General features: G+C 40.8%; 1 protein-coding gene across 4 annotated transcripts in view; it reads left to right on the forward strand.

The window, feature by feature from the left end:
• Positions 1 to 9,849: 9,849 nt before the first annotated feature.
• The window catches only part of PHACTR2 (phosphatase and actin regulator 2), a 69,499-nt gene continuing 53,152 nt past the window's right edge, over positions 9,850 to 26,196 (forward strand). For all 4 annotated transcript variants that reach the window (XM_075267876.1, XM_075267873.1, XM_075267875.1 and 1 more), the window contains exon 1: positions 9,850 to 10,121. In XM_075267876.1, coding sequence (XP_075123977.1) covers positions 10,076 to 10,121 — 46 coding nt within the window. In that variant the 5' untranslated portion in view covers positions 9,850 to 10,075. The remainder of the gene's footprint in view (positions 10,122 to 26,196) is intronic.

A 26,196-nucleotide genomic window follows, 5' to 3' on the forward strand; every position in this document is an offset into this window, starting at 1 on the left:
AAATCAATGATAAGAGGCAAATATATCTATGTGTACACACACATACCAAGAGAATACTGTATATTGCTATTATATATATAAGCATACAGGGCCACTGCATCATCATGGAGTTTAAAGGGGCTGAAGAGCAAAGCATATAAATAATGATATAGCACAAAAATATCTAGTAATCAACTGAAGTAATTGGCAGAGGAAAGAGATGATAGAATCAGTCCCACAGACAAAGGATAAGGAGGCCCAAAAGGAAAAGTCCTCATTGACGCCATGGGGACTGAAGCTACTAATTCTCTCTATCCACCTCACTCTGTGGCAGCTTTTTATTGAGATTATTTTTCCTGGGTTTAATGTGGCAGATACCCCAGAATTTTAAATTACCGTGGTGAACAATACAGACCTACCTAGATAAGGGGGATCAATATTGTTGTTTGCAGTACTTATATGTTGAGAGATATGTCTACACAGCTGTTGAATTGTCTTTCCCATGTAAATTTTTTGACAAGTACACTGTGGTGCATAAATATCACCTGATGTCCGGCATGTGAGGAATTACCAGATAGCATATCCCATCCCATCTAGAGGGTTAGTAAAGGATTGCAACCGAGATCCTATAGGTGACTGATTTGAAGACAGATAATGTCATGGTCCATTTTTTGAATGTTAAAAAAAAAAAAAAAAAAAAAAAAAAAAAGCAAAACGAATGATACTTGGCCATCAAAAACTCAGAATGGAACCGAACAGATACAAAACAGCCATCAAAAACGGATAATCATTCCCTTTTTTTTTTTTTTACAGACATTAGATACGTCAAACACAGCATTGTATGAATAAGGGGGGTAGATCATGAAGATAACAAAAGTATAGAGAACGGGTGCTAACTTCTACAGCATCTGCATTGAGTTTTATATGTGCTCTCCAGGTTTGCGTGGGTTTCCGCTATATACTCAGGTTTCTTTCTTTCTGCAACAAAAAAAGCTGCATTTCCTCAATGTGGGGCTTTAGCCTAAACCTGAACATGCAAACACACCCTGCAGTTATGACTGTAAGGCAGGGTTTTGCTCAGTACTTTGTATCGTTATTTGTTAACCAATACCAGAAGTGGGTCTATATAAATAAATAAATAAAAATACAACTAATATAAATACTGATGCAAGAGAGTCACCAATACTGCCATGTGAACATACAGTACCCCAACAAGGTTGTGACTGTGGGTCAAGAATTGGGAGCGGATGTTAGCTGTAACTGACTGCTAACACTTTGCTCTACTCAGCTCGCCTCCGATTGGGTGTTTTAACCCCATGGATGTCGCAGTCAAACATGCTTATTTCTGAGGTATTGCAGTCTACTTGTCATAGACCAGCCTCAATTCCTATGACAAGCCTGGGAACCTTTATAAGGCTCGTGGCTGTCAAAGGAACAAGAACAGCTCCTGGTCTGCAATGAGAAAGGACAGTTGTGCTAAGGAAGGGGGTCACACTCAACAATGCCAGCGATCAGAGTGGACATTACAGTGGAGACCCAGAACAGTAGTTATGGCAGTGGGGACGGCCAGGGCAGTTTTAATACTTAGGGGGGGCGAGGGGTCACACTCAGCAATGCCCGCAATCAGAGTGGACTCTGATTGTGGGCATTAGCGCCGAGTCTCTGCTGTGCAATACAGCATAAATCTGGTATAATAGCTATGGTGGCTGCTCTACAGCAGAGTGGCCACCTTCTTTTAGGTACCTTAAGGACCTTTAAGGACCATCTTTAAAAACCCAACTGTAGCTAGGGCTTATTTTTGAGTAGGGCTTATATTTTAAGGCTTTTAAAAAAAAAAATAAAATTCTAGCTAACATGGTAATATATAGGCCTTTATAATCCCCTTCAGAACTGAAGTGGTCCCTAAAAAATTAGTTTGGGAAATTTTCTTGTAAATTTGGAAAATCCCTGTAAGCCCAAAATAAATTATATAATAATAATAATACTACATTTTATTTATACAGCGCCAACATATTCCGCAGCTCTGTACAATTTGTAGGCTTCAAATACAGACAGAAAGATGCATTACAAAGAAAGTCATTTCACACAATGGGACTGAGGACCCTGCTCGCAAGAGCTTACAATCTATGAGGTAGAGGGGGTGACACGAGGTAGCAGGGGCGGCATTGCTTATACAGTGGTCAGACAATTTTGAAGTAGAGGTTACTGTCATTACACAAACATAAAACTTTATGAGCCATCACCAGTCATGTCCTTTAACATGTGGATGGAGCTTGGACATATAGAGTTAGCCTGATATGGCATCATATTATGTGGGGTAATGTGGAAGCGGGGACAGAGGAGGGTTAAATTTTGGGGATTATAATTATAGTATGGAAGGGTTTACATTAGGAATTGTGATAGGCCTGTCTGAAATTGGGAGTTAATCTGCAACTCGGGAGAAGTCTTGTATATGAGCGTGGGAAGTTCTGATAATAGAGGATGTAAGTGTTAGGTCATTGAGTGAACGGAGAGTACGGGTTAAAGGGTAATTAAAAGATGATGCCAGTATAAAGCAAAACTATGATAGATGATATTTATTAATTAATTTGGATGGTATGACTGTCTGAAAAGCAGAGCATTTCACTTTCTGAAAATTGTGATTTCCCCCCCCCCCCCCAATTTCCATCAAGTTTTCTATTTATTTTATAAATAAATACAAAAATATTGAACAACGTTTACCACTAACATGAAGTACAATGTGTCATGAAAAAACGATGCGGTTGTTGCCGCAGCGCTTTAGCACTGTGTTTCCAGCCTTTGGGGCCTTAGCCTCAAAGTATTTTTGGACTGCGTTTCCAAAGGGTTAAATACCAGCATCTACCAAGACTAATACAAGACTAAGCTGCGTTCACACAGGTTTTTTTGGTCAGGAATTTGGTCAGGAAACTGGCTCAAATTCCTCCTCCTAAAAACGCCTCACCATATGACTGACCAAAAAACTCTGTGTGAACGCAGCCTAAAGCACTGTGTTCACACAGACTGTGTGTCCTAAAGGACTGTGAAGAAGCAAAGAGTAATTTTATGACAGTTGCTCTTTAAAAGCATTGCATAAAAAAGACATTAGGTAATCCCTTTTCTCTTGGGCACAAATAAGTCATTAGGTAGACACTGTAGTCATGTTCTGGGAGAAAGATTTAATTAAGGAAGGAACAGCATGTGGGCTTAAATGTACTGAAAATCGGCACCTGAGCCAAAGGACCATCTGTTTTAAAAGAAATGTAATGCAGTCTGTTCTAAGCAGAGTCCTTGTGTAGGTTCTCCACATTTAGGCTCCAGACTCCATGTACACGACCGTGTGATTTTTCATTGTGCTAGCCATGATTTTCACAGCTAGAACACTGACCCATTATTTTCTAAGGATCACTGAAAGAAATCAATGGGTCCATTGAGGCACGGGCAGTACACGGATATCATCCATGTGCCATCCCTTCCATTTTTCCAAGGGCACATTGCTGCACAAAATCATATATTTATTTTTCTTTGAAAAGATCCTTTTAATGTTTGCACACTGCATTAAGCCGCTAAATATACGCTCCTCAACATTGAAATTGCAACTCCAAAAAAGGTAAAGTCTTGTAATTATGGAAATCATGTGACTGATAGACATATTAACGATATGCAAATCATAAAAAAACTGAATCAAAATATTCAAAATATCTCTATTCAGTATTGAGTATAAGCATAGAAATACACACACACTTACATGTCTAGACATTAGAGATGAGCGAACAGCGTTCGATCGAGTACATGTTTGATCGGATATCAGGCTGTTCGAGATGTTTGATTCGAGTCGAACGCCAGGTGGCAAACTCGCTAAAAATTTGATTCCCCTCCCACCTTCCCTGGCACTTTTTTTGCACCAATAACTGCGCAGGGGAGGTGGGACAGGAACTACGACAACGGACACATCGAAAAAAAAAATCTGAAAAAGTAATTGGCTGGCTAATTTAGGTGATCTTCAATTTATGCGAACAGTGGATTTAACATCCAGTTCATATGAGACTGTGAACTATGTGACTATGAGACAGGGATAGATGTGCAAGCAGGGTTAGCTAGGGATTACCTTTATTTAGGTGGGAATGTCACTCACACAGCTCTTTGGGGCTCTATCTGGTCGGGTCCCTGTCAGCTTGCGATATGTACGAGCTGACTTTTTCCCATAGGAATGCATTGACCAGCGTTGATTGGCCAAATGCCATACAGAGTACAGTATTCAGCCAATCAACGCTGAACGCATGTACAATAACTTCATATGTAATATTAATTGAATTAATAAATCTATAATTTTTATAATCATGTTTTTCATACAGAGTACTTGACTTTATGTCCATTTATTCTTTTTTGTTAACAGTGTGGAAATAAATATTAATTTAATTATTATTTTTGGGATTTTCTTTTTATGACATTAATTTAGCTGCATAAATGAAAAATGTAATTTTTTGTTTCTGCAGTTTAGTACGAATACTGCAATACAACTTTATCGTTTACTAGTTTTTATTACTTTTACAAAATAACAAAATTATAAGCGAGCTTATATTTTGACATCAATAACTGTAAAGGGGCTCTATCAGCAAAATCATGCTGATAGAGCCCCACATATGCGTGAATAGCCTTTAAAAAGGCTATTCAGGCACCGTAAAAGTTATATTAAACTACCCCCCCCCCCCCCTGTTTTAAAATAAAACCCTAAAAAAGAATGTGATAAACTTACCGAATGTGCACGCTGGGTGGGCATTCAGGGTGCGCCGTCTTCTTCATCCACGCCTCCTCTTCCTCCGATGTCCTCGGGCCATACTTTGCTGATAGAGCCCCTTTAATTTTTGCTGATGAAACTCTGTATGGGCTTGATGTTAATGTTGTGAGCTGCATTTTTTGAGAGTTCAGATTGTTACACGGTAATTAGTTTATTTATATAGTGAAAGGAGGACTTTATTTTTTAACTTTAATTGTTTATTTTTAACTTTTGTTTTTAGTCCCATAATGGGACTGAAGCATGCTACCATGCTTCTGTATGGCAGTATACTGTACATTTTACTAGATACCTGGCCTGGTCTCTGGCTGGATGTATGAAACTGGGTTCAGGTGGGGATTTTTGGACCGGATTTTGGTGAAGAGGCCGCCTCAGAATCCGGTCCATAAAACGGCTACCTGCGGCTGAATGCCGATGCAGTACATGCAGTGCACCGGCATCCAGTCGCGGCATTCCGCTCCGGATTAGGCCCAAATGAATGGGCCTAGTCGGGAGGGAGTGTCGCGCCGTGGACATGAATCCACATGAAGAAAGGGCAGCTTTCTTCTACTGTTCACGGAAAAAGGTACCTATTCAATGAGAGGCGTTATTTTGAGCCGGATTTTGACGTGGATTCCGCGTCAAAATCTGGACCAAAAATCCCCGTGTGAACCCAGCTTTAGGCATATGTACATGGCAGCATTAAAGCTGTTAGCAGAGCTCTTGGTTAATATGGCCCCCTTTGACTCAAGGGGTGAGAGAAAAATCTCTAACTAACTAGATCACAGCATTTATCTGCCCAAATCAGAGTTGTAGTACAGCTGGAACCTGGCAGTGATGTAGCAGGTTTGTGCTTGTGGCATCTTGGTGCTCTATTTATGAGATGCTAATAGTACAGCATAGAGCATTTAAGAGTTACACCACTTAAAGCTGCTGAGTTTTTAAGATTTCTCTCATTGGTACTGTAATTTTCCATGCATATACCAACATTTATTTATTTTTGTGGAGTGTTAGTGTAGTGTCAGAGTTGTGCACTGTGGCATGACAGATGGTAAGTAATGTATGTGTTTAGAGCACCAGTGTTTTCAAACTGATTTGTATAGGATGTGAGAAAGGTAGTTTAGTAGCAGCAATGGTGCAGACCCAACCAGTCAGAGACAGGGACACAAAATCTGGTGCAAACGGGTTTGTTTAAAAAAAACAAAAAAAAACTCTACAAAATAAATAACCCTTCACTTCAGGCAAAAATAAATAAATAAATAAACAAAATAAAATACAGCCTTAACTTCAGGCAAAAAAATGAGCAACAAAACCCTGCTCATCTGAGCACTAATTAAACAATAAGTACTAACTGTATGGGTGGCTTACTACCAGCCACACGAATCAACAAAAAGAGTGCAATACAGTCTTAGGGTGGGTTCACTTCTGCGCCCCGAGTTGTGAGCGCCTGTGAGTGTTTTGTGGTCTCCTGCATGTCCGACTTTGTGTCCAGTTAAAAAAAAAACCGTTTTGCCTCGGAGACCATAAAACGCTCACAGGCGCACATTTTACAAACCCATTCAAATGAATGGGTTTGAAAAATGACTGCCGGTTTCGGTCTCCTGGCCTGTTTCTTGGGCAGAAGACGGAAACTGAAAGCGGAGACCCAGGGCGCAGATGTGAGCCCGCCCTTACCAGACTCACAGTGTCAGGACAGACTCCTCTCACTCCCAGGATCTGCCCTGAAGTGCAGGCTCTGCAGCCTTTTATGGCCCAGTAACGAGCCTGAGACCCACACCACACATGTCAGAAATCTGGGGGAGATATGCCCTGATTCCAGTACTCTGCCTGTCACCTTCTCACAAGGGGCATATTATGTTTTTCAGTTTTTCAACTAAATTGTGCAAATAGTATAAATGTATTATACACAAGGTAAAACATCAGAAATTATCAAGATTAAGTGTATTGTTGGCACTATTGCTACACCCTAGAGGGATCCATGCTGGAAAGTGATTTTACAATATGTCAGTCTTTGCCTACTCTATTCTTGCTGAGAAATCTCTAAAGAAACCTGAAGCATGAATATTTTATACAGCAAGTAAACCCAATGCACTTGCTGCTCTTGGACATTAAAATCAACTTAATATACAGAAGCTCCTCTGACTATTAGTCTAACCACTTCTATATACAATATGCTGAAACAATTATTCAACATTTGGCTTACTGGAATATCTAGTTATTACTGCAGTGTTAGTGCTATTACTAGATTCACATTCTGGCTAACATTAGTGTTGTGTGGAGTTCCAAGATCCTTCTGCCATTTCAGGTGGAAACTGGGCAGAAACCCTGTTGACCTCATTATAGCCTACAAGCAGACCCAAAGAATGGAAACCCGAACGCATATGTGAACCTAGCGTCACATGTAAAACTAAATGGAGGCAGCCCCACTATGGAGAGCTGAGTTTAGCTGCTAGGGGAATGTAATAATGCATTGCACTCACTGAAATGAGCATACAATTAGAATAGTAAAATACTTACTAAAAACACACATTCCCTCATTGTCTCATAATACAAATATGCAACATATTCTACATATATATTAAAATGCCTCAGTCAATTTTTATCTAAGTAGCTTTTTACTTATAGTTCACAATAATGGATATATATCTTACATAATTGGCTGCTGCAAACAAGTGCACCCTTTCCCATTCCAAAACACATACATATTCATGACTGCAATGAAAGCAGTTGTCATCTAAAATGTAGCTGTCATTGGATTCAGTTTTACAGCCTTGGCATTGAGGTGAGGAACTACAAACTGCAGGATCTCATCTAGTTTGATCTTGCCCTTTGTTTTAAACCCTGTGATCTGGATAAATGTATTATTCAAGACAAAGCATGTAAATTGCATACAAAGCATGGTACACATATTTCCCAATCTACTTTGCTCAAGCTTTCCCAAAACATAATCAGGAGTGGCATATTCATATGCTGCTGCTGCTCCCAATCCTGGCTGTGTTTTCAGTGGTGACATCTCTGGTTAATACAGGTAGGACTTCGAGATGAGAATCTTGACTTTCGTATGACACCAAAAACACAGGTCCAAGTTCTAATATTTGAAATATAACTGTATGAAGCGACCCTCCGCCTTCACCCTCAAGCTCAGCTTTACTGTATTATACAAATAATAGCTCGTCCATCCACACTCCACTGAGAAGTGGTGTCCAGATTTTGTTGCTAGAAAATCAGAAGTAGTATGAAACTTTAGTTAAACATCCAAATATTTTCATGTATCTAATACAATAACAGAAATTCTTAACTATTTCCTTGTCACTAAAAATAAAAACTAGTCAAAACAGTCATGTCATGTGTTCATGCATTTCCGTGTGCTCATAACACAAAGGTTTTCAAGTGTCAAAAATATTAGCATATCAACAAGCTCATCTTGGCAGGCAGACTGTTGTGTTCTTGCATCTAACACTTACACTGCTCACAGAAGCCTCTTTGTTTTGAGCTGTTGGTAAGAGAACAGGGGAATGTGGAAAAGGAAAGTGCTTGCTAAGTACTAGGGATAAAGTGATCCATATCAGGGTGTGCATGACCACATGACTGTTCTTGTTATGACCATGGCCAAAACGTGTTTAGACTGTGACGAAGTGTAAAAATGTTTTCTTTGTTAGAAATTATGTGCAATATTATTATCTTTTAGATAACAGCAGACATAGGCCCGGTTCACATGTGTGTTCGGGCCACTCCGTTCTTCTCTCCGCATGAAAAATGCGGAGAGAAAAGTTTTCTCGCCACATTTTTCGTGCATTAACCGAGCGGAAACCACATGGACCCCATTATAGTCTTATAGGGTCTGCGGATTTCCTGAGGTAAATGCTTTTTTATGTGCATTAGGTTTGCGTTTTGGGGGTTCCCCGCAGTATCAGGGACGATTTCAGTGCAGAAAACACAACAATGTAAAGAAACTCTGTGTTGTCCAGGATCTGAATATTTTTCATACTAATCATCATTTATAAGATAGGTTGGGGTCCGACACCCGAACTGAAGGAAGCAATATACTAGTATACAGTATGAGCAGAAGTAGTCCTGCTCCTAGCTAGGTGAATAAAAGTGGGGCTGCAGTTCCAGGTGCTACACTGTACAGAGTACAGAGCTCCATGCACTGTAGCGCTTGCGCCTGGAATAACAGCCCCGCTCCCATTCACTTGGAAAGAACAGAACTGCTTCCAGCCATACACTACTATAAGGCTTTAAGCAGCTGTATCAGTTGATCAGTTCAGGATCTGGGTGTTGGTCCAAGGCCGATCTGATACGGTCATGAATATAAAAATGTTTATGTCCTCGACAAGCCCTTTTAGCTGGGCCATACACATCAGTCTTTTGTCAGTGCTTGATACAATTGGTCAGAGGCAACCCATTACTAGCCAATTTCTGCAGACTTGCTGCACTTTTTTGGAACAGAACTGTGATCAATCCCATCATCTATTGGCCACTAGCAGGACGGATGGGTATGACCAGCTATAGGGTCCCCGGCCTTCACTGCAGGCAGGATTTTGACAAATGTAAAGTAGATCTCTGTGTTCCTTAGGGGAAGAGGGAGGCACTTGCACATTTTACTTCAAGTTGTGAAAAACTAGAAGCACCATAAGTGTAACTAAGGAGAAAGCCCATTAGTATCCTGAAACATTACATACTGACACATTATATACGGACACATTATATACGGACACATTACATACTGACACATTATATACGGACACATTATATACGGACACATTACATACTGACACATTATATACGGACACATTATATACTGTCCTGACACAGACACATTACGTACTGACACATTATGAGCCCCTGACGTGTGTGGAGAGAAGAAGCTTGTGAGATGTGAAGGAGGATAACATGAGGGGAGGTGGAGGCGGCAGCAGCAGCACAAGAGTGGAGGGAGGATGGAACAAGTAGTGTAACACTAAATAGAGAACCCGAGAGAAGCGGAAAGAGAGGGGAAGAGACCATGGTGCTGATAGGACACACGGCTGAGGTAACCAGAACTAGAGAAGGGGCAGTGGGCGGGAGAGCAGAGGAGGAGGAGGAGGGAGGGGGAGCGTGTCTGTGTGTGACCTGTGACCCGCAGTAATCTGCTGCAGGAATGACAGGCATTCACACTGGAGTCCGCGCTGCATCAGGCTGTGGTGGACACGGAGCAGGGCACAGCTAACTACAGCCGAGGGGAGGACATGACACCCTGGGATTACTTCTGCTGGATATGCACGGCCAACGGAGCCTGAGAGCTGCCTGAGTGCTGGACAAAGGGCCCCTCCTGGGAGTGCAGCGATGGGCCAGACCTCCGTATCCACTCTGTCTGAGCAGACGAGCAGCGGTGAGTGGGCGCCTCTCCCCGTGTGTGTGTGCTCGGTGGTACTTGTACATAGATCAATGAGTAGCGCCCGGCTGGGCATCTCTATGTGCCGTATGATGACAAATCTCTGCCACTCTTTATGCCCAGTGTACGGTGCCAGGGGGGCAAACAGACTAAAGTGTGGTAAATGTCAGGTATCAGACTTGGGCATAGCACGTCTCATGTCTGAGAGACCCTACAAGAAGAGCTGGACTCTTGTGGCACTGTTCTTACCTGCCACATGATACCAGTGCCCGCATCTCTGTCATTGGAAGGTGCCATAGCTAGATGATGGCATGTGATCCGGCAACTATTTTACAATAATGTGCCAATTAATAAAAGCAGAAGCCGGAGTGGGGACCGATTTTGGGTGGGGTTGGGAAAAAAGTTACTGACCTTGATTTCAGAATGAAATGATTAATATTGTGTAATTAGTTAGATGTATATTTCATTGCATATACACGTTCATATGAATTCAGTCACTGGCTTTATAGTGTCTTAGAGGAGCTTTACTTCTGTCTGACCATGGCTGTCCATCATTTAGCAAGGAGTCAGAGTTGGTGTTTTGGCCTACTCAGCGCTCTTGGTTTATAGGACAGTTCCTATCATTTCTTAGACTAGGTTCACATATCTGTATTTAAGGTCTGTCCGTCATAGGATGAGGGCAACGGACTAAAATGGGGACAGAATGACAGGCAGACAAACCGTCCATCTGCGTTCAGACTAATATAAAAAACATCAGGCTGTGTTTGTTTACTTTGTGAGCAAAATATAAAGTCCTGTATAATAGGGCTGGGCGATTATGTCCCAAATCAAAATCTTGATTATTGAACAATTATTTTAAGTCACTCCACTTCTTACATGCCACACCCCTTGTTTATATGCCATGCCACTGCACTTAGGTTTTGGTAATTCACATATTAGCCATCTTGGTTGGATAGTACAGTATATTGGATAGTGTACAGTTAGGCCTCCTTCACAATTGCAGATCAAAGTACAGGCACAGGTATTTCTAGGGGCTCATACACACAGCCACATCCGTATTTTCTGCGTAGTAAAGAGCCGCAAAATATGGAGCAGGTTTTATCCCTGTCTGTATTTGTGGCTCTTTGCATTCACTTCAATGTAGGGGTCAGTGACATGCATGAATGACATACGACTACCAATCCATGTGTCATCTATGCTGTTTTCACTGACCCATACACTGAACACGGTCATGTGAAGGAGGCCTTAGTGACATATTCTTTAACTAGTGACAGTGTAAGTCAGGATGGCCTTGATGCAACTAACCGAAATAATTGATGTCAGCAAGGTCACAATGATTAATTGATCTGTCTTTCAATTTCAGTTATTTTTTCGATTAGTTGCCCAGCCCTTCTCTATAGCATAATTTGGATGCTGAAATACATAAGACAGTAAGTTCCCTTGTCTCCTAATGAGAAAAAAAACTAGAACAAATCACGTTAGGGCCCTGCCCCCTTTTTCTTGTAGTGTTGGCTTTATGAGGCTACATACATGGAACCATTGTCATGTACTGATAGATGAAAAATGGATGCAAAGTGTCTATGTTTCCCATGGATGGATGAGCATCGACCACAAAATTGCCAGGAATAGGACTTCTGCTGGGTTTTGTGGTCCAAGTCCATGGTTCCCCACGTGGATTTGTGAAAATCCTGATTATATGCATGGGGCCATAGTAATGACTGGGTAAGCACAGTAATGAAAAATATGGTTGGGTGCATGGGGCCTAAGAGAGACTTAGGAACTCCATGACGGGGCCTAAGAGAGACTTAGAAACTCCATGAGGGGGTCTAAGAGAGACTTAGAAACTCCATGAGGGGGCCTAAGAGAGACTTAGAAACTCCATGAGGGGGCCTAGAGAGACTTAGAAACTCCATGAGGGGGCCTAGAGAGACTTAGAAACTCCATGAGGGGGCCTAAGAGAGACTTAGAAACTCCATGAGGGGGCCTAAGAGAGAATTAGAAACTCCATGAGGGGGCCTAAGAGAGAATTAGAAACTCCATGAGGGGGCCTAAGAAAGACTTAGAAACTCCATGAGGGGGCCTAAGAAATACTTAGAAACTCCATGAGGGGGCCTAAGAGAGACTTAGAAACTCCATGAGGGGGCCTAAGAGAGACTTAGAAACTCCATGAGGGGGCCTAAGAGAGACTTAGAAACTCCATGAGGGGGCCTAAGAAATACTTAGAAACTCCATGAGGGGGCCTAAGAGAGACTTAGAAACTCCATGAGGAGGGCCTAAGAGAGACTTAGAAACTCCATGACGGAGTCCTCATGAATAATCACAATTCTAAGTTTTATTAAGGGGTCTGCGGGGAGTATTACTTTACTGATCTGGTCCTGGGGATGCTGATGATGGATCTGAGGTTTTCAGCGATGTCACGACCCCCAGGTTATGTGATCCAAGGCAGCATTTAGGATGGCATTGATTAGGGTGCCAAGCCACTGTAGGAACCCAGATTTCCATGTCAAAAATGCACGTTGGATTTTTCTGTCTTTTCTGTGTTTCCCTTGGGTTGAGAAAATGCTGCATTTTTTTGTGACAATTTTTCGTGTCGTTTTCTTGTCCTGAAGTTAAAAGAGGGTTCAAAAGCAATGGGAATTATAAAGAAAGGCCTTGTACTTTTTCTCCTGGTTCCACTCCGGCATAAAAAAAAAGAACTGCATCAAAAACATCAGTGTGGGCAACCACCCTATGGTAGCACTTCCTGTAATATTTTATGCTCTTCCTTACCATAATGTATCATTGTAGGTTTACTACAGTGTCAGCACGTTATGGGGTAAGTAAAATTATAAATGGGGTGGAGAACCTGCAAATAGCCAATTGTATTTTATATTGTATTTTGGCCTAGACATCCATTATGCAGAGTGCTTATCTGTCCTATGCTGTGGTTTGAGAATGGCAATGGTTGAAGGATAAATCTGGGCATTAGATAAGTGCATTCCATCCCACCAAAGCATAGACATTATTTTCTCTGTTCAGTTCTTTTGGGTTATTGCTTGTGTTATTGCAGTAAATATTGTCCTCAGTGAAAACAATAGACTGGACTATAAAACTGCACTTCCCAGTCATTTAGATAAATGGTGATAAGGTGTCATTAATAAAGCTGCCATACACAGGCTCTTCTGTACATCTACTAGGTTTACTTTGCATAGCCATTGTAAATCATATCATCGATATGAAGTAGATGTATTTCTGTGACCACTCTGGGCATTCTTATAGTCTCAGGACACAACATTTTGTTTTGGGGATTTTTTTTTTGTACATTAAAGGAAGGAAGTGGCGTTTTGGCACCGAGATGAATAGCAACAGCTGCTTTGTTTCCCTTTCTTGTGCTAGAAGAACTTTAAGGCTCTTTCTTAAAGTCACCAATCTTATTTTCTGTTCATCTTAGTCAAAGCTTTTGTCAAACCAAATAAAAAGGTAAAAAAAAAGCTTAATAATCATCAATATATGTAAAGCTGTATAATAACATGGCTATGCAGATTTTAATCTTATGCAGGATTTATTTGTTTTAGGCTCGGTTCACATCCGTGCATGAGTTTCCGTTCGGGGAGTCCGCTTGACCCCTCCGAACAGAAACCTAATCTGCATAAAAAAGCGGTTTCCTCAGCAAACCTGCAGACCCCGTAGACTATAATGGGGTCCATGTGGTTTTCTCACGAAAAATGCGGAGAAAAATGTGCTGCTTATGTGAACCGGGCCTTACAGTCATAATATATTTTGTACTAGATTGAAAGTGAATACAGAAATATGTTTAGAAAAGGCTTCCTTGCTTTCTCTTGTTGGGATTGGATCTAATTTTCCTTATGACTGTAACGCATGGAAATTCGCAGTGTATGATAATTGGTCACCCTATAAGACTAAGGCTCTGTTCACATTATAATTATGTCCTACATTTGATGGACAGATTGTCAGAAAGGTCACAGTACCAGAATTTGGAATCCAGCCTGCACAATAGATGGTGTTTCATGAAGTTAGTGACTAAGGACTTATTTACTTATCTACTACCTGCCTAGAGCTGTCACTGGCTGTACATGCAGGCACATGTTCCTGACTCCTAGTCCTAATGTTTCTTATGACACGCTGCTTGTGCCACTTGGGACATTCTCTACCCTACTGTCAAACACTCCTACTGCTTCCAGTGCTTGACACAACATTGTTAGCAGTGAGGAAAGGAAGGAAGAGCGTTCCTCTCTCCTCCTGAAATACACAGGTAAAGAAGATTGTTAAAAAAAAACAAAACACCGTTCTCCTAGATGACAAATATAAACCAAAAACAAATCCCAAATATTGAACTTGGGCCCAAATATGCCCGAGCTATAAAACTATTTATCCTATATGGGAAACACCATTGCAGTTAAAATACAATCAAAATGGCCAAATAGCAGGTTTTTTTTCACTATTTCGCTACCCCCCCCCCCCCAATAAAAAATAAAAATAAATAAATAAATAAAAATGAGTAAAACGTGATCTTACTGGACATTCCTCAGAATGGTATAAATAAAAACTAAATTTTGGGCTGCAAGAAAGGAAGCTAAAAAGTTACGGGTGTCAGAATATGGCAAAATAATTGTTTCCATTTTTAAAAGTTTCAGATTTTAGCAAATGTATCAAAACATAACAGAAACTATATTGTTTTTTGCTGAGATCATGCTGACCTTAAGAAAATAAGGAATATGTCATTTTTATCACTCAGTGAGTGTTGCAGAAACAAAACTCGTAAGAAGATGGCACAGATTCAGCTTTTCTTTAATTTTGCCCCATTTTGATTTTTTTTCCCAGTTTCCTAGTAGATTATATGGAATATTAAAGGGGCTCTATCAGCAAAATCATGCTGATAGAGCCCCACATATGCGTGAATAGCCTTTAAAAAGGCCATTCAGAGGGGCAACATGGTGGCTCAGTGGTTAGCACTGCAGCCTTGCAGCGCTGGAGTCCTGGGTTTGAATCCTGCCAGGAACAACATCTGCAAGGAGTTTGTATGTTCTCCCCGTGTTTGCATGGATTTCCTCCCATTCTACAAAGACATACTGATAGGAAAAATGGGGCTATATGGGGCTCACAATCTACATTTAAAAAAAATGAAAAAAATAAATAAATAAAAAAATGGCCATTCAGGCACCGTAAATGTTATATTAAACTACCCCCCCCCCCCCCGTTTTAAAATAAAACCCTAAAAAAGAATATGATCTACTTACGCATCATGTACTGTGGGCGGGCATTCAGGGTGTGTCTTCTTCTTCATCCACGCCTCTTCTTCCTCCGATGTCCTCCGGTCCCGTCCTCCTCCGGCGCTCGCGAACTGACCCTGATAAAAAAAAAAAATGGCCTGGGCGCCTGTGCAGTAGCCGCAGTAGAAGCCGCATGCTACTGCGCATGCGCCCGGGCCATTTTTTTATATCAGTGTCCGTTCGCGAGCGCCGGAGGAGGACGGGACCGGAGGACATTGGATGAAGAAGACGGCGCACCCTGAATGCCCGCCCAGCGTGTACGATGCGTAAGTAGATCATATTCTTTTTTTAGCGTTTTATTTTAAAACGGGGGGGGGGGGGGGGGGGGGTAGTTTAATATAACATTTACGGTGCCTGAATAGCCTTCAGCAGAATCAGCATAATTTTGCTGATAGAGCCCCTTTAAATAGCAGCAGTACGAAGTTCAATTTACCCTGCAAAACATTGTGACTTTTTGTGATTTTCAGTGCCCAAGTCAGAATCCAGGAAAGAGGATTTAGACCAGTTCTGTGAAGGATACATGATTGTACCCCAATTCACTTATATTCGTGCACTACTGATGTAAGCCATACATTACACTACTGATGTAAGCCAGCAGCATTACTGATGCATCGGGAGATTTATTAATATTAGTTCAATATGAAGTCAGCTTCTATTGTTTTCAATGGGAGGCAGAATGAGGGAGGAATCTGCTACTGATTTATAAGCGAAATCTGTTCCAAAATCGATGCCAGATTCCACCGTGTGAACAGGGCCTGATATTGTTAAAAGTGCAATGAAAGCTTTCATTTGTATACTTGTATTAATGAAAATGCTGATTTTTTGAATGAGTTGTGAAGACCTTCATCATGGAAGTCAGATTTGCATATTCTTCCCATGTTCCTTTGCACAGTGCAGAGCTCATGGCTTAATAAGACTCCACACACCTAAATGGTGGTTCTCTCCCTATGGAGTGACGATATCCCCTCAACTCTGTCTTTTTTAGTGAATATTAGTTGCAAGTATCAAAAAAAAAATGAGCAGGGTCTTTATAAATATACTGTAACTTGTTGCTAAAGAAAACCACTTACAAACATACACATGCACATACGTGTCCTATTTATTTCTTTTGGTTATCTGATGTGCAGTTTATCATCTAAAACCCAGTGAACTACTTGAATCTTCGATGTTGGGCCTTTCATGCTGAAAACTGATATATTTGACTATAAGTTGATGCTTGTGCTGAGTTCAGACTTCATTTTCACTCTGTCTTTTCTACATTTATGACTTCCTGAGCCTCTGGGTCCTGTCTAGGGCTTGCGTTCACTCTGTACAGCAGAGACATGTCATTTATGTACACTGCGTTGTGTTTCATGTCTACCCGTAGCGGTCAGCTAAGGTGAGAGTATACTACCATGTGGAGAAAGTGTAGTAAGTGTACACTGCCTATAATTGTTCATTGATACTTGGAATACAGAAGTGCTAATGTTTCTCTATTTACATAAAAATTCATTATTTTGTCATAAGTACCTAGAGGTAAGTTAGAGATCTTCTAAGCTGACCATTTCGAAGAGTTCAAATGTTTAATATAAAATGTGCAGAGCTTCTTAAGGCTAGGGTCACATCTGCATTCTCCATAGGAGACTCCTCTGTAGATTTCGTCTAAAATCTGAGGAGAGAAAAGTCCTGCAAGGAGGAAACCAGTATAACCTGATGGATACTTGGTGGACCCCATTATAGTCTGCTTTTTTGGCAGACAGGCTGTCCATCCTTCGGGTCCCAAATGACAGAGATCCGAATACTAGTGTGAACCTAGCATAACATTGCTTATGCATATATTGTAAACTGGATTACAGTATTAGCAGAGAGAAATAGGAAATAATCTTGTCTCCATTGTTTAGGCTGGCCACGCACATTAAATATCTGTTGGCCAAACCCTTATTCAGCTGATAGCCCAACTCTCCCATACACTCACTCATCCGAGCAGTACATGTGTATTGTGTATTGGATAGAAAGAGGGGACAAAGCTGTTCTTTCCAAAAATTAAAAGATCAAGAGTTGAAATCCAACTGCCTGATCCTTATCTTCTCTGACACCTCGGTGGAGGATCAAAAGAGGCCCTCATACACATTAAAAGGTTGGCAGAACCTGCTGAAATCTGGTTTATCACCACACATATAATGTGTATGGCTGTCTTCAGTCTGCAGCATTTATTATATATTACAGAAACTCTTTGTAGACATCTTGAAGAAGAAACTGGGATTAATTTCCTATTGATCTGTTTCCGGTTGCAGCTGGCTGGAGGGGACAGAACTTTAACCATTTTTGGGCCTGTTGCAGATAAGGCAGATAGGGGGAGGCAGCTGTTACAGCCAGTTGTCTTGCAGCCAGACACAGGATAGTTGAAGAGGAATAAGGGAACATTGCTGAGCTCCTGGACACACAGAGTAGGTTTCATTAAACATTTCAAGCTTTTAAGGGGTTGTTCACATGGTGGAAAATGAAGAGGAATTCCTCTTCTTTTTCCGGCTGTGGGCTCTCCATGGTGGAATGGCGATGCAGGGCATTTAGCATCCCTCCCTGCTTTTTTTTTTTTTTACAGCTGATTAGCCCTAGATGAATGGGCCTAAACATGGGGAGTTTTGAGCAGTGGGTCTGTGGCTAAATCAGAAACCACCGTCAAATTCCTACATGTGAATACCCCCTTACTGTAATATCAAGGAAAATAGGATCAAGGAAAAAGAGGAGATGGAGGGAGGATGAATTTTTTTTTTTTTTATAAATATTCTGTGTTTAGTGCTTCTTTAATGTAACAGCTTTTTATATACCGGTTGCCGTTAGAAGCTGTACGTGGAACATTTCCTGCAATAGTTTCATTTATGGAAGTGAACAAAATAGTCAGTCGCTGGAAAACAGCACAGTGTGATTTAGCCCCAGTCTTTTCACTGCTCTTTACCACACCACAATGAAATGAAAAGCTTTGCCTTCCAGAACTTCTGTCCAGCTGTTCTTATCCCACTTTGAAATGGGTGCTTTCAGTCTGAACATTGACTGTATTCTACTTGTTCACCAATGCCTTAACTTAGCACTGTTCATATACACTACATATCACGTATGACAGGAGTTGTATGCATAGAAAGTAATATTCCTTTATAAAAAGAACCCAGTAATATGATATTTGTATTTTACTGGGTACAATGGCAGTGTAGTTGGTCAGGGCCTGTTTTGGGTAGAACCGAAGTCTGTAAAAGGTTGCCAATTCCGACTGCAGCATCAAAATAATATGATTTAAAATTATTAATCATTTTATTCAATTGTCAATATTGCATATCTACTTTTCTATCTAGACCATCACTAGCTTTTTCTTGAACTAGAGCAAATTTAATGAGTCTGTCTTCCCATGGCTCCATTTTTGAAGGAGTTGTAAAATGAGTTGGAGCTGTAGAGGAATAGAGGGGTCATGGTTTGGCCTACCAACTGTCCAGTCCTGTGGTTTCTATCCTTAGTAAGCATTATATATTTTCCCGTACCCATCCAAGTAATCTGCACACTTAACATTAATTACATTGATTGGTGTTGGAAATCCCAACAGGGACACTGCTGTTTGACTTTGTATGAAAATGGAGACATATGGATGTACAGTAGAGGCCACATGCACCTCCATGAAATCCACGTCACAGCTCTGTACCAAACAAAGCCCCAATATTGTGATGTGTAGCAGCTTTACGGTGATCCTCCTCAGCCAATGAGAGGGACGTAGAGGCCTTAACTGGAGTGGCGCAGAAACAGTAAGATGAGGATTGCTTCTTTTATTTACATTATTGAACTCTGCTTTTTCTCCCAAATAAAGAAACGGAAAGCCAACAGAAGGAACCTTCCATCTTTTTGATGACTGATCCATCTTGATGACTGATACAAATGAAAAGTGTTCTTTTTGTAGCCTTCGTTCTTGCAGTTTTGCTGATCTTTGTTCTGAAACTCTGACTAGTAAGACTATTAAAACAACAGAAAGTATGACCAGCATACAAACCTATTTTAATGGGTGCATGCAGACATGTGTAGAACAGGTGTAAGCATACCATTACAGCGTATGGTCCTAAAATGGACTACAGGTTACCAGAGACTTTGGGGGAAAAAAAAAAGTAAAAAAATGATCAACCACAGATAGTACAAGACCTGAATATGAGCAGGATCTCATGATGTGTAAGGCAGATCTGTGAGTACGTCCTTCTTATGATTGCCTGTAAATATTAACATTTGATAAAAAGTTATGCTTTTTTTGTCATTGCCAGACATATAAGTTTGACTATTTGTGCATAATACTTTATGTGTTGTGAACTGATTCACCTAGGTTTTCTGTTTGTAAGCATGGCAGATGCAAAGTACATACAAGACCTAGCAGTCTAGAGTTTGTTAGGCTTAGCCAAAGGCAGGGTGTAGTAGTATTCTCTCGATGGGAGACTCAGAGATTGTCAAGCCTCCAAGTGCAATCTCGTAACACTCCAGACTGGTGGCAATGACAGCTCAACTGGTTACACCTTTTCAATGCTGTTGTCAGTAGCTATTGACAGATAAGATAATCCTTTAATAGTCCCACAATGGGGAACTTTCATTGATACAGTATCATGGATGGTACAGTAGTATATAGCAAGAAAGAAACACATACAAGCTGATAGAGAAATGCTAAGAATCATAGCAACTAAAAAGAAAGAAACAAAGACACACTGCAGGATCATTTAGTTCTCTGTGCGAAGTGATGTTGATAATACAGCCGACTGCGGTTGGAGAACACGAGGAGGGGGTCACAGCGTGTAGACATAACAGGCAGAAACAGTTTTTTCCAGGGGTGGGGGACATATGCAGCTATGACGGTAATATGTGGTAGTTCCTTTGGTAGGTAGTGAGATCTCATGCTCAGCTGATTTGAAAATCTTGTATCAGCACTATTGTTCCTTAACCACAAAAAATGTCCCAAAAGAGTATCCTTCATCGCAAGCCCTCCTCCTTTCTTCTTACCATTGTGTTCTACCGGCCAAAGAAGTCTGAAGCCATCCAGGGAGACAGGGTGCTGCTCTCTTGCCAAGCTTCCATAACTTCGTGGGGGGTGATGGTAGGTTCCCAGGCTGTAACAGAGTCCCACGCGTCCACAGTAAAAGAAAGGATATTGGTGCGCAGGATTGTGGACTATTTCCATAGGCACAGTTTAACGCAGGGGTAGGGAACCTACGGCTCTCTAGCTGTTGAAAAACTACAACTCCCAGCATGCATACTTCCTCTGCTGTTCTTGGAACTCCCATGGAAGTGAATGGAGCATGTTGGGGGTTGTAGTTTCACAGCAGCTGGAGAGCCGAAGGTTCCCTACCCCTGATCTAAGGGTAAGTTCACACGGGGTTTTTTTGTTCAGGAACCTGAGCCCGGGACCACCTCAGGTTCCGGACCAAAATACGGGTAGCTACGATTGAATGCCGATGCAGCACACTCCGCTCCGGATTAGGCGCAAATGAATTGGCCTAGTCAGAAGGGAGTGTCTTCAGGCTGAATCGCGAGGCGAATCCGCTTCAAAGAATGAGCATCTCGCTTCTTTTTCCGGGAGCTGGAACAAACGGCTCCCGGAAAAAATAACTGATCGGCTCCCATTGATTTCAATGGGAGCTGTCTTTTTGGTCAGGATTTTGACGCGGATACGGCCTCAAAATTCTGACCAAAAAAACCCGTGTGAACTTACCCTTACACCTGCTCTGACACGGACTCCTTCATAAATGTCTGACAGCCATTGTCACACAGAAACGGTAACATTACTCTTATTCAGGAAAAAAATTGTGATTGAATACTTAAGAAATGAAACATGCAACAAGATATATTGGTAATTAATTATACAATATCAATAACTATATAGTATCATTTTAAAAAAATATTCATTTTATTTTGTAACAGATTTGGTAACTTTTTTTTTTCAGACTCTAACTCCACTAAAATGAACCCTGACTCCACAGCTTGTGATGAGGATGCAAAAAGGCAGTGCAATGATGAGGAGCAGTTAGGCAAACTTGGTTTACTGAATAGGGAAATTCCTGAGCCATGCAGGGAGCAATGCCACAGGCAGTATGGCTAAATGTAGGACGTTCCAAGTAGTAGAGCTTTTTATCTAAGCTTTAGTCACGTTTCATTTTTCCTGGTAGCTATAAATAATAGCATGTGAAGAGAGTGTGGAATAGTGTGATGAATGAGAAAACAAAACTAGAAATAATTACTTACAGTCTAGGTCTTGGATACTCGATGACACGGCTGTGAGACCTGTTTTGGAGCATAGTTCTATGAGCTTTTCTTACTTTAGTGACAGATCGCATGTATTTCAATGGGGCTGAGTTTAGACTGGTGTTTGTATGTCATTCTTAACACTTGAGAGACCTACTCCTCAGTTCATCTCGGGTGGTTTGTGCTTCAGATTTAGGAGCTGGTGAAAATATCAGCCATTATTTCTCCTAGTTTTCTGGCACAAATAATGGTAAATTTTCTGTGCCACAAAGTGCCTTCCCTTCCAAAGTGGTGACTACATTGTAAACTGGCTTAAAAGTCACAAACTGTTGCAGAAATGGGGCTCAAAAAGAGACTTTTCTACTCTAGAAAGCTGACACTTCTACATTAATATGTCCCCTCCAATATTTCTATAGACTAACATCTATTAAGCTGCAACACAATGAAATTATTAATCGAAAGGAAAATATGATTATCCTAGCAAACACATCTGAACGCTTGTCATGCTGCACATGTACATTTTTATTCTTATTTAAAGTAGGTTTTTGCTGCCGTAATAAATCCAGAAATCACATTTGCATGGGACTGCTTTTATGTCATTTTCAAAGCTTCATTTGCAGATTAATTTGCATGTAAAGTACAGCAAGAATATTAATGACTATAATAAAATGTCCCTTAAAGCACTGGCAGCTGCTTAGTGGAGTCTTGCAAAAGCTGGGCAACTTCCCATCAAAGGAGGGTGACCAGAAAACAGGGATATTAGTAAAACTGACAGAAAGTCAATACAGTGTTAAAATTGCCATAATTGTACTGACCCTCAGATGAATGTCGACATAGCATTTTTACTACACAGTGAACACTGTAAAATGAAAACCCAAGAAACAATAGTGATATTGAGATTTTTTTCCATTCAGCTACAAAAATAAGTCTTTGTTTTTATCGCTAGGTTCACACTAGCGTTCGGGCGAATCCAACCGAAATTCCACTTGAATTGGCGGAGAGAAAAGTCCTGCAAGCATAAAATCACCAAAAAACTGCCTGTTCCCATTATAGTCTATGGGGTCTATGGGTTTCCACTGGTAACAACTTTTTTACTAACACAGGTGTTAGGGAATTGCTTAGATGACAATTCCCCAGTAGCTGCTGAAGAACCCTGGAGGAAGGGGCACAAGAGACAGTGAGCTCTAAGCTGAAGCCCCCCACTGTCCCTTCCTATTGCCAGGCCCTATCCTATGTAATAGGCGGCAACTTGGAGACGATCCCTTCCTATATATGTGACACACAAAACGCAGACAAGACAAACAACAACAAAGAGAGGTCAGCTAGCCAGGGTTCGGTAACAGTCGAGCAATGCAGTGCCAAATCGAAGTCCAAAAGAATAGTCAATAGGGAAAGCCAGAGGTCAAGGATTAGAATACAAGAAAATTAACAGCAAGAAAAACACCAGCAAGCATGAGGCAATAACAGGCATCAGTGTGAATGTGAGCCAAGACTAAATAGGGGAGGATGAACCCGCCCTGGACCTGACAGGAAGGCAGGCTGTCAATCACAGGGCAAGACCAAATTTAACTACTTCATGGACAGAGGCAGACAAGGGCAGAAGACGGGTGTGGTGAAAATTCAATTATAGAACTAGAGCCGTGTTCACACAGTGCAACCAAAAACTCTAAGCAAGGAATTAAACTGCACACGCCTGCTGCACCGCTGCATGCGAGCCGAGGGTGGCGCAGTGACCCGAACAGACAGAGATGTTACAACAGGGTTTCCATCCTACGGGATGGAACTGAGTGCTAGTGTGAAGTAACCTATAAACTATACGGAAAAATAGTGTAGTACCGTGTTAGCCAGAAAACAAATCATGCAAGATTTGATAGTTTTGTGCTGAAAAAGCAAAAATATTGTAGGTATGATATCTTTATTGGCTGACCAGAGAAATGACATTTGCAAGCTTTCAAAGCACAGAGACACCTTCTTCAGGCATATTCAAATGAATGACTACAAATGTAATTTTTTTTATTAGTCAATAAAGGTATCACATCTACAAAACACTTGCATTTTGGACATAACCCTATCAAATATTGCATAATTTGTAGATGTAACCCCAAATAATGGCATTAAAAATAGAACTCATCCTCCAAAAACAGGCCTGACACGGCTATTGTAAAAAATACATATATAGAGAGAGACGGCAATCTGATAAACCATCATATGCCAAAAATACATTATGTTGAGGTTAATTTTTGGACAGTTTCTAAATCTGGGCCCATGTGTGTCAATCTGCTTATAGTTCAAACAATGTATAACCATATCATATTTTCTTGCATTTTTTTATGGATCAGGTTGTAATTGTACAATTGTCACTTCTATTGGTCTACCCATAGTTGTATCTATGGTAATGACATTTTTGGAGTTACCTGTGCAAATATTGTTATGGTAATGATCATTTTGCAGGTTCTTAAAGAGGTCCTTTCACGTCCTCATAGATGTGCAGCATTACATACTGCTAGAAAGCGCTGTCAGCTTTCCTGGTATGCACCCCGTGCCCTGGTGCTGGATATATTCCCCACTGTCCTTACAGCCTAGCATCGTCACTGGGCTGTTAGGAGCAACCCCCCCCCCCCCCCCCATTACTCTTCCATAGGCTTGTACTGACAGGGGAGGCGTTCTTCACAGCCCAGCAATAACACTGAGCAGTAAGGCCCATCCTTCTGACAGTAGGGAGATATCCAGAACCAGGGCACATACAGGGAAAGCCAACAATCCACTGTATTTATTTGGTATATAATACTGCATATCTATGAGGGCATGAAAGGTCCTCTTTAAATCTTATTAATGCTCTTCTATTGGTATCTGAGCTACAAACTTGTATCTTTTATCTACCATATTTACTAGATTCCCCATATTCCTTGTCATTCTATACTAAACCGATAAAAGTTTGCTTGACACGTTCTGAACGTTTCTTCACCAGTGAGCTTAATATTGAGGGGATATTGCATCATTTGGGTGTGGGAAACAGTTTAGTGTGCTTGACACAACGCTGCACTTTGGTAAGTGGGAACTTTTGCTTCTAATGGCATTATAAGGAGCTGCAATGTGATTTGGGTGTAAATGTGCACGATATAGAAAATGTTTGTATTGTATTGCTGGTGATCTTATTTTCTGGACTGAAGCACTAGGTATTATTTGCAGTCATTTTCCTTTTTGCTTCTATTGTTTCTTCGTCCTTTTTGGAACATGATGTTGGCTGCGTGTGCCCGGGGCTGGGCAGTGACTAGTACTTGGAGCTTCCTGTCTCACACACTGTGCTTTTTCCCAGTGGTCCATCTGGGAGGGGTAAAGGAAGTCCTCTTGGATTGACATTGATAAGCTCAGAAGCTTTGTTTCATGACCTGCGTCCTGCCAGAATTTCTAAACATTTTCATTGAGGAGAGATTCTTGGTGTTTTAAGATGGACTTAGATTTGTGAGTCTTTCAAAGATCACTTAAATGTCTATGCAATAACCAAAAGCTGGTTACTTAATAGTAATCTTTCTGAAATGTGTAATGATGCATCTCCTTCAGCTCAGTATCACATTATCCCCAAGTTTGTGTGCAATCTGTATGCCCTGTTATATGCTGTTATTGATTTGCTTCTTGCCAGATCCATATTGTACGGATATTGATTGATATTGTTGCCTTTATTACCATTATCTGGTTATTCTGTTGGCTGCAACGATTCATAGACTATTTGTTGACCTGTTCCATAGTGTAGGAATTTTTAGGCTATTGGTTTGTGTCATAACATGAACTTTCACATAAGCTGCTGTCTCATCCTGGTGTATGAAAGGTTCTTATGAAACTAAGAGTAATATATTACAGAGAATATCCAAGACATATGTGCATGGGGCTCACATCAAATATCTCCCCAATAATTTTACAACTATTGGGGAGATATTTGATGTGACTTTTCTTAACATAAATAGTCATTTCATATAGCCCTGTGCGTATACCATAAAGTCCTGTATTGTGTGTATCATTTTAAAGTTGCTATATGTAATAGTGCTAATTATTTATAAATACATTTATATATTTTTATAGATATCGGCAGTACCGTATATGTTTTTTCGTGGGCCACAGTTTTTTCATTGTATTGCCTTGTGTATTGAATTATTGCTGTGGCCTAGCTTATTTAAAGGAGGTTATGTTTTGGTAATATATTACACCAACATGTATATGTATTGGACACTAATATGCCAAGAACAATGTGGCATACATCTATTGTCACCTGATATCGTGAAACATAGAACTGTACATTACAACTAATAAGTGTCGGAGGATTGCTCTTAACATGTGGGATTAATGTCCTTAGGAATTTGCTGAATGTGCTATAGCAGCTCGTATATAGGGCTGTGCATGTGAGAAATCACATGAATGTACTTGGTAAAAAACACTTGTCCAGTTCCTTTTTAGAAATGACTTGTGATGACTTTACTACCCCAGAAGTATTTCATGACTTGTAAGCAAATGAAGATTCACCAACTGGCCTAATTTAAAGGGGATCTGATACGTCATAGATATATGTGAGACAG

Source organism: Leptodactylus fuscus, chromosome 3 (assembly GCF_031893055.1).
Source record: "Leptodactylus fuscus isolate aLepFus1 chromosome 3, aLepFus1.hap2, whole genome shotgun sequence".
NCBI lineage: Eukaryota > Metazoa > Chordata > Amphibia > Anura > Leptodactylidae > Leptodactylus > Leptodactylus fuscus.